The following is a 9,569-nucleotide window of genomic DNA, read 5'->3' on the forward strand; positions in this document are numbered from 1 at the left end:
CCAGGGAGGTTTGGATTCCACATCCCTGGAGGTGTTCAAGGAACAACTGGACGTGGCACTCAGTGCTCTGGGCTAGTGGCAAGGTGGGGATCAGTCACGGGTTGTACTCAATTGTCGTGGAAGTCTTTTCCAACCTGAATGATTCTGGAATTCTGCTGCACGGCTCACAGAGGTGCCACTGCACATGCTGTTCTCAGAGAACTGGGACACGCTGGTTCCTACCACCTCAAATGCAAGAAAACTTCTGAAAAGGATTAGGGGTTTTCTCTAAATGCTTACGTGTTCAGAATTCAGTAGAATACTTTGCTCTGATGAGAGCTAGCCCAGGACACCAGAAGATACAACATGCTGGTACAAGCATCTGGTACCTGCTCATGGCCGTCGGGGGAGTTCCCTTGGCTGTTTTGTGGTGGAAGCTTTGATGAGAAAGTGAAGTGGGAGGACTTAAAAATTGCAGTATGTGTCCCTTTTGGGTGATTGTGTGCTGTGAGAAGAGGGCAGGATCTCTCAAGAGACCTCAGCACTGGGTATGTACACTTGCAAATTATATATAACCATTTCTGCTTAACAAAGAATCAAAAGGGAAAAAAAAAGTTTGAGAAAGGCAGAGTGGGTGCCTCAGCTGTTTCACTTTCCCCCTGTATGCAGGTAAATGGTCAAGCTCTGCCTGAGCACTGTTTGTTTAACAACTTAAAAGAAAGCACTTCATGTCACTCCAAAGAGTAAATATCTGAAGTTATGGATTAACTAAGTTCCAGCAGAGCTCATGGAGGAAGAACAGATCACGCTGATTCCCACTGAATAAAGCAGTAAGTGCTTCGAAAGTATTGTATTCTTTGAGATTTCCAGGTACAGCTTGCTTTACTGGAGCATGAAGCTTGTCAAAAATGTCCAGTGACAAGGGGAGGGTGTCAGGACAGACCAGAAATGTTCTGGGAGAGCTGCTGATGTGTTAAAGGGAACGAGCAAACCAGTCTGGAGGGACTCTAGTGAACAGCCTCTCCAGAGCTGGAGTCAGAGACGAGGCACAGCAGAGCATTCAGCAGGGAAGCTGCTCTCTCAAAAGCAAGTGAGCAACCTGGCTGAGCTGGATGGATGGGAGCTGTCTGCAGCAGGGTCTTGTGTCACTCTGCAGTGTGCTCCTCTTTACACCTGCCTTCTCCTCCTCAGGTAACTCCTGCTGCAGGATGTGGAAGCTCCTCACTGTGGGGCTGCTGCTGGCTGCCTGCTTTTCATGGGGCTGTGGCACCTCAAGTAAGTGTTCTTTTGAGAGATGGCCTTCACCCTTTCCCAGTCACTGCAAGTGCATTTCCTGCTCCTCTGTTAGTCAGAGGGAGTGGCTGAAATAGTTCCCGTTAGGGGGCTTTGACTTCCTTTAGCAGAGGTTGACAGACAGTGCTGGGGCCATGGTAGCTGCCTGGTGAGAGCCCTGCTGAGCCCCATGAGCTGTCAGAGCAGCACAGGGCAGAGGCTGGAGCTTGCTTCTGCAGCACAGCACAGACAGCACATGGTGTCTAGGGCAGCCTCTCTTGCTGTGCTGGAGAGGGGCTGTTGCTCTCGGAAGTGTCCTTTGGGAAGCAGCACTACCAGTTTTCAGCCAGCTCTTTTCTCTGCTTGTGCTTTCACTTTTTTGCTTGCAGTATTTTACAGCAGTAAAGATGCAAACCAAGTCCTGAGAATCCAGAAGCGGGCAAACACTTTCCTGGAGGAGCTCAAGCCAGGCTCTGTGGAGCGTGAGTGCATTGAAGAGCTCTGTGACTTTGAGGAGGCCAGTGAGATATTTGAAACCAGGGAAGCAACAGTAAGTTGGTTTTTTTAAGGATGAGTGGGGAACTTAGCCAATCAATTTTTTTCTTAAAATATTTGCTGTATCCAGGGCATAGGAGATCATGGATCTCTCCTGACTCCTCAGGTGTAGGCATGGTTTTGAGTGTCACTGTGTTACAGTGATTGTCAGGTTACCTCTGTATGGGCCACGAAGCTTGGCTACTCAGGCATGTCCCACCTGACCCACCTAGTGAGGTTTAGGTCCCAGACAGTTAATTCCAATCCTTGCTTGACCCCACTGGCTGTTCTTGCTGCCACTAAGTTTTTCCCAGTCCTTCCAGTCTTTTCCCTTTGTTGTCCATTCACCAGTCCTGGCTGCTTTTCACTGTATCTCCCAAGTCTCCCAGTTGTGCCTGACAAACATTTCTCTCGTCACTATGTTCTCTCTTTCCTTCTCCGAACTCCTAATTTGAATTGCACACTATGTTTACTGTCTGCTGATTCCTGCCCCTTTCCACACTCCATCTCTGTTGCTATGTTGAGCAGAGTAGGCTCAAAGCATAGAATGAGCTAGTCCTTGCTGTCCCTCAGACCCCAAAGGAGAGAGCAGCTGTCCTTGGAATGCCCATGTTTTGTCTAACTGGGCTCAGGTGAACTGGGTTACTTACCTGGCAGTAAATGCCAACAAAGCCTGCAAGCAGAGCAGGGGAGTCTGTGCTTAGTAGAGACAATACAGGAGGATCACTGGAAAGTTTTTTTAGTTTGTAGTGCCAGTCACTACACTGCCAAGAAAACTGAGACACTGCCAAGAAGAATGAGACCGATGCTATTGACCCGAGTGCTATGTCCTGTTGGCCAAGACCACGAAACACTTTAAATCCCTCACTTGCTAAAAATGGTTTTCTTGCCATAATACAAGTTTTGTTTCTCCACAGCTAAATTTTTGGAGCAAGTATGTAGGTAAGTAAAGACTTTCCTAATCACTTCTCTGTGCTTCCTCAGGAGTTACTTGTACTCAGCCTTCCTCCTGCCTGGTGTCACATACTGATTCAAATTCTCATTCTCTCTCATATGGGGTGTGCAGAGAATGTTTTCCTGTTCTATCATACAAGCAACCTTCCTAAAACACTTAAGGTGCACCTGTACCTATCACTAGTCATCTTTGCAGAGTTAGGGAACCCTGCCCGATGTGGTCCAGCAGTAACCTGCTGCTGCCCTGCCTTCCTCAGGCTTTTCTCTTTCCTCCTCTTCTGCCCACTCCACTCGCTCTGCAGCTGTGATTGAGAACCCGAACTGATGGCCCTGTCTCTGGCCGAGTGCCACGGAGGTGTCACCATTAAGTGCCAGTAACATGGCTGATACTTGGGATTCTGGGGAGGGTCTGTTCGTGTTGGAGTTTGATCTGTGAGCTCTGTATGGTTCAGCAACTGCGTTTGCCTACCTCTGTTTCAGATGGAGATCAGTGTGAGCAACATCCTTGTTCCAACGGGATCTGCAAGGACAATATTGGAAAATTTTCCTGCATCTGTAACAAAGGCTGGGAGGGGGTTTTGTGCAATTATGGTAACGCTGCATTTAATCTGCTATAAAATAACATCCTTTGTGACAGGGATCTCTGTGCAATAGGGATCAACACCTCAGTCACTGCACAGCATACTCACTTTCTTTACTAATGTGATTTCCCTCTTGCTTCTTGATGTGGAAAGAGGTTTATCTGTGCTTATCTAAGGCAAAATTAACTTTGTGTTGTCACGGGAGAATTTTAGAGATATGAGATATCTAAATTTTGGACAATACTGGAAATAACTCTGTAAAGCAGGGGTTTACTTCAGAATTGTCCACACAGGGGACAATTTAAATAAATTGTTTTTAAATACAGGACCCAGTCCACTGCCAATATTTTATTACTGTGGCAGTTCCTTCCTTGGACAAAAGCTGGATAATATATTTAGGGATGAGCATTGTATGTCATGTGACATCAACACTTTCCACCATGTGACTTGGCACATAGCGACAGGGAATTTTCTGTTCTCCAGTTTGCCTGACAGTAATCTGTTTCCTCCATCTGCCCACTGCCTGATTCTGGACCTAGGTCTGTTTGCTGTCTAGGGGCCCGAGTGCCATTGAAGCCCACAGCTGTCGTCCCAAATCCATTGACAGCTGTTGCCCACTTGAAGCACGATGTCATTTTGCCACCTTACCTTTCTGTGACTCTGACTTCCCAACTCCACGTCTCTCTTGCTGTTTGTTTTTCTCACAGAGGTCAAATACAGCAACTGTTCTGTGGATAATGGCGGCTGTGAACATTTCTGCAGGGAGGACCCTGCCGAGCAGCATCGCTTGTGCAGCTGCGCATCGGGGTATCAGCTCAAGGATGACCACACCATGTGTGACCCTGTAGGTAAGAGCAGGATGTTTGTAGTCCAGCTTTGACAGAGGATTATTCAGACTGATGTAAAAGAGTTTTAGGGGAGATTTGTCTGCAGTGCACTTTGTACTCATTTTCAAAACATCTATTCCATGAAGAGTAACTCTGCCTGCATTTCCCAACTCCATACCCACTTTATGGCCCTTAATCCATGTTTGCCTTATGGAGACACAGAGGGGAATCAGGAGACTGCCTCCTCTGCCAAGCATTGAGGGACTTCCATGAAGCCTTTGAACAATATTGCCTAGATTAGAGAGACAGAGGGAATCCTCTAGAAAGAGGTTTTGTATTGGGTGACCTGGGCTTTGCTGGTAAATTTCTCTGCATCTCCTACAGTGGAGTTCCCCTGTGGAAGAGTGAAGATGGACTACATTGAAGCCAAAGCAGACTTCAATATTCGGCTCATTGATGGAACAGCTGGAAGAAGGGGAGGCAGCCCTTGGCAGGTGAGGAGAAAGGGATTCTTTGCCACAAATAGTTCAGGCTCTTCCTAAACTGCTCTGCCTGCCTCTCTGCTCCAGAAATGCTCTTGCATTGCTACTGGTGGTGTCATATGAAGCTAGCTTTTTCAAAGCATCCCAAAGGTTGGAGTGGCAGGAAAAAAAAAATTTAGTGTCTGTGAGGATTCTTGACCTTGTTGCTGTTGCCAAGTTTTTGACCTTACCTTGCAACACTGCCAAGATAGAGGATGGTGATGACACTCACCTGCTCTGTTGCTGCATCCTGGGGAACTCGTGCTGTGTGATGTGTACTTCAGCTCCCGCAACAGCCTTCCAGTGGGAGGTGATCTTCCTGCCCTGTCTTACAAGCCTTGTCTGTCATAAATTCAAATTAGCAGATTTAATCAGCAAAATATGCCATGGCAGGTTGGGTTATCATAGAGAAAAGGGAGATCTCACAGAGCTTACCATGGAACTAATGAATGCAAATAATTAGGGCCAGGTTCCCTTTGATATTAAAGGGCCTTTTACACCTTAGCGTGAGAGCTGCAGCCTGAGATGATGCACTGTCTCTGCTGTGGGACACAGCCCTCATTTGTGCTCTGTATTTCAAAGCTTTGAGTACAAAGTGCTTCTTTGCAATGACCAGCATCACCCCATGCTGATTTGGAGGAAGCCAGCCCTCATTCAGGAAGAACATTCGAAACTTTTTTGTAGGTGTTACACAGAGACTCTGTTCATAGAGCTTTTGTCCCCCTGTAGAGCTTTGGCTTCAGTGAATGTGACATGCTTTGGTGCTTGATAAGTCTGGGTATTTGGCAGCCTCCAAGAAGAATGAGTACAGTATTCTGTGAGCCATGCTCCATGCAGTGTCACACCTCTTTTGTCTTGTTTCAGATTATGCTGCAAAATACCAAAGGGAAGTTTCTGTGTGGGGGTGTTCTCATCCATCCAGCTTGGGTCCTAACAGCAGCACACTGCCTTGAGGAACAAAAGGGGTTCAGAGTAAAACTTGGTATGGAAAAGCACCTGTCCCTGTGATTTTTAAATATAACTGTTTCATCCCCAACATTTATCATCTCAGGGAAAAGACTAGCAGGTTCTGAAGACAAAAGTCCTTGGCTGTAGGAGTAGTCTGTCTAGGTAGTATTTAATATGCACCTTAGCTTAAAACAAAGTTTAGCAAAAACCTGATTTCATTTGAGCCATTTTCAACCTTACTCTGGAAGTGAGCTGATGTCTTCTGAGCACTGCTGCTGGTCTATGAAGTAGAAAGACTTGGTCTCTTCTGCCTGTGTTTTTCTGGTGATGAAAATATTTAAGCCCATCCCAATACTGAAAAAAAGTTGATCCCAGAAGGAGAATGTCACAGGGACTCTTCTTGCCTTTTCATTCATTTAAACACTGCTACTTCAATGTTTCACTGGAGAAGGAGAGGTGCTACAGAATGGCAACACTGCCTTTACTTGCTCTGCTGCTCTGGAGCATGAGAAAATGTCACTATGTCAAGTAAGTGCTTCTTCTGAATTAATAGACAAAAATAATTAGTGTTTCATTCACACTTACATAGATTTTTTTTCGAACAGTGTTTTCTATCTACCATTGATGCTGAGGCATAACAGCTCAACTGCTTGCTTTCCATGAGTGAAAGGATAGATTATTCCAAGTATTTGTGGAGAGTCCTGCCAATATATCATCTGTGTATATAGCCTTAAAAATAGATGCTCTGTGTGCATGTTCCATACACGCTGTGGATGTGCAGGTGCTTGAGAGCAGAGACAATAAGTTTATGTACATCCAACGTAAAGAATGAATTGAAAAGTGTGTGATGTAGTCTTGGTGCCAGAATATTCACCTTTTCACAGAGAGACACCCGCCACCACAAAAGCAGTTCTCAATCAGAAAACTTCTGTGAGGGACATGGAGCAGAGTTTTGGATGGGGACATTGCCATGTCCATGGGGGCAGCCAGGAAAGTGTTCGTACTGAGCCTGCACAGGTGGTACTCAGCCTGTGTCTGTCAGGCTAGGATACCCCACACCCTTTTGGACTTGTCCCACTGCAGCTTGCCACCCACAGGAGCTAAACTGGAGGGGGAACTCGCATCTGGGTTTGCACTCAGCCTGGGGAGAAGTCTTGTAGCGGGACTCATGTGGCTTTTTAGTGTCTGAAGTAGAAAGTTAGTTCTCAGAGTAGCTGAAGTTTTGGAAGATGGATTTGAGAACAACACAGTATTTCTGTTTGTGGCTCTTGTTCCTGCATCACCAGCCTAAGAGCATCCAGAAGTGTGTTCAGAACTCCACGAAAATAGAGCAGATAGGTGGATGTAATGATTCAATTCAAAATACTGCCTCTGCCTTCATAGTTAATATTTTCATGCCAGCAGCAACACTGTGATGCTCCTTATTGTGTAGAAGGAACTGGATGCATTTCCACAGCCTCTGGGTTCAGTACATCCAGGTGTACATCCAGGATTTCTGGAATTTGAAACTCTGGGGGTGGATAGTCACCAGAAGTCAAAGGGTGTCCCCCTGGGTTGGGGTGAGGGAATCTGTCCCTCACCTGCAGTGCAAAAGGTGTCATCCACTGCTTGATGAGTGCCCCAGGGTGGGGACAGTTGGTGGCTGTGCTGGTGTACGGAGAGTGTCACCCCACAGCAAGTGTGTTCCTGCACAGCCACTCTGCTTTCCTCAGAGGAGACACTGCTCGAGTCCAGAGTTATTTCTAAGGCCTAAAGCAGAGTCTGTACCTGTGAAGGCAGGAATAAAGCCCTGCCTCTTACCTGCCAGCCAGCCTCCAGACGCAGCGGCTTCAGACTGCCTCAGGGGTGCTGTGGACACTGTCACTGCAAGGAAAAGAGGTTGTGATAGGAGAGAAAAACTGGTTTGTGATTGTTGACTCGATACTAGCAAGTCCTTCAGGGGCTGGTGCCACTTAGTACAAGACATCAGAGCAGTTTCAGCTGTCTGCTCTGGCCATGGGTGAACTGTCCATTGTCTGTCTGTGGAGGAACGAGAAGGGAGACTCAGAAATAAGTGGTCTGGAAGTCCAAGATCCAAAGCTGGATTTAAGGGATCTGCTGGGAATGTATTTCTGTAACTACTGTGGCTCATAAGTCCCTGTGCTTGGAGACACTCCTTACAGAAAAAAACCTGCAAGACCTCCTTGACAGCCTGCCAGAAAGACCTAGCTCTGCCTTTCCTATTGCAGTGTATCACAAATGACTTCTTGCCTTTCTGGCCCTTTTCAACTTAGTTTCTTGCTTGCTGTTCCATAGCTGCTTGGCCCATGAAGTAGCCATGATCATGTAGAACAAATAGCAACTGAGGAGTCTTAAGCAGTGAAAAATTCCTTAAAATACAGATGTAAGATTTCAGAAAGGAATAACCTTACCCATCAGTCAACTTTATCTTACAAATACTGACATTCAGCCATCCAGGCCCTGGCTGTGCAGCCTAAAGCTCATGTCCTGTTGTTAATGTCCTGTTTTGTGGTGTGCTTGCTCTCCCAGCTTTTCATGCTGGCTCCAAGAAGGTTGTTTTCCTCCTGAAGGTCTCTCACATCACACAAGTGTACTGAAATACAAACACCACAGGGCATTTTTGTTTCTCAGCTGATGACCAGAGCTCTAGGGCTCTGTAGGTATTCATGATTTCCATAAATATGAAAAGTTTACAGATTTGTCCATCTGTTAAGAACACTGTTAACTTATGACATAAACAGTTGTCTGTATTACAAGAGAAGTAAAAACATGGAGTGCAGTCCTAACGCCCGGTGTAATCCAGATACTTGGGTGTTCAAGGTAAGGGAAGCTTTGGCAGCATCTGTCATCTTGTTTGCTCTTCCAGGTAAATTCCGTTTCCGTCCTGAGGCAGATGAGCAAACCATTTGGGTTGATAAATGGGTGACCCACGAGAATTACACCAAGAAGACCTCGGATAATGACATAGCCATGCTGCACTTGGCTGAGCACGTGATGTATTACAAATATGCGCTCCCCATCTGCCTGCCCACCCGCAGCCTGGCAGAGCAGGAGCTGACGAGGAGTGGGAAGCAGATGGTGGTGACGGGCTGGGGCACCACGAGCGAGCGCAACAACAGCTACGCTGCTTCCCTCAGGTACATCGAAATCCCCATCGTGGCCCGGAACGAGTGCGCCCAGGCCATGAGCTTCCCTATCTCTGACAACATGCTGTGTGCTGGGAGCCTGGGAGACAGGAAAGATTCCTGCAGCGGGGACAGCGGGGGCCCTATGTTCACTAGATATAAGGATACTTGGTTTCTGGTAGGACTGGTGAGCTGGGGTGAAGGCTGTGGAAGAAGGGAGAAATTTGGAGTCTACACCAAAGTTAGTCAGTACCTCGAGTGGATCCAGCACCACATAGATATGTCAGCTCCTTCGAAGGGTTGATTCTGATCCACGGTCTGGAATGTTGTGGCTCTGTGCCAGTGACAGTATGCAGTGAAATGTACTGTCAGATCTTCAGTATTAAATATTGAGTATGTGTTAACCTTGTGTGCTGTTTTCCTTGGTATCTATTTTTTTTCCCTCCTTTTCTTTCTTGTTTACGCTGGTTTGTTGCAGGTTATGTTATTTATTTGTGGTATGGTCCTACTTAGGCCTTACAGGCAAGAAAAAATCCTCTGTTAGCTGAGATGCTGTACATACATACAGCATTGTAGAAAATAAGGTTGTCCATGGTCAGACAACTCCGTCTTTGAGATCTAAAATGTCTAAAGTGGTTGGGGTGAAGGGAGGAGGGGACAGAGAAAAGTGTTTTGCAAATAACCCTAGAGATGCAGCTCTGTCATTTCAGCTGTACTGCAAGGTATTACCCACAGTAGCTGTTTTGGTTTGCTCTGTATTTGTATAATTTTTCTTTCAACTCAGTGAAATTTTTATTATATCATTACTACCTCCAGTTCTTCACATCT

At 46.3% G+C, this 9,569-nt stretch overlaps 1 protein-coding gene across 1 annotated transcript; it reads left to right on the plus strand.

Annotated features, from left to right (window-relative positions):
- Positions 1–674: 674 nt before the first annotated feature.
- PROC (protein C, inactivator of coagulation factors Va and VIIIa) lies at positions 675–9,145 on the plus strand. Its single transcript, XM_010390590.3, has 9 exons — positions 675–809; positions 1,171–1,254; positions 1,641–1,801; positions 2,703–2,727; positions 3,220–3,330; positions 4,028–4,168; positions 4,532–4,641; positions 5,533–5,650; positions 8,483–9,145. The coding sequence occupies exons 2-9, from the start codon at positions 1,188–1,190 to the stop codon at positions 9,043–9,045; spliced, it is 1,296 nt and encodes a 431-aa protein (XP_010388892.1). The 5' UTR covers positions 675–809; positions 1,171–1,187; the 3' UTR covers positions 9,046–9,145.
- The last annotated feature ends 424 nt before the right edge of the window (positions 9,146–9,569 follow it).

The sequence above is a fragment of the Corvus cornix genome, chromosome 9, assembly GCF_000738735.6.
Source record: "Corvus cornix cornix isolate S_Up_H32 chromosome 9, ASM73873v5, whole genome shotgun sequence".
In the NCBI taxonomy this organism is placed as follows: Eukaryota; Metazoa; Chordata; class Aves; order Passeriformes; family Corvidae; genus Corvus; species Corvus cornix.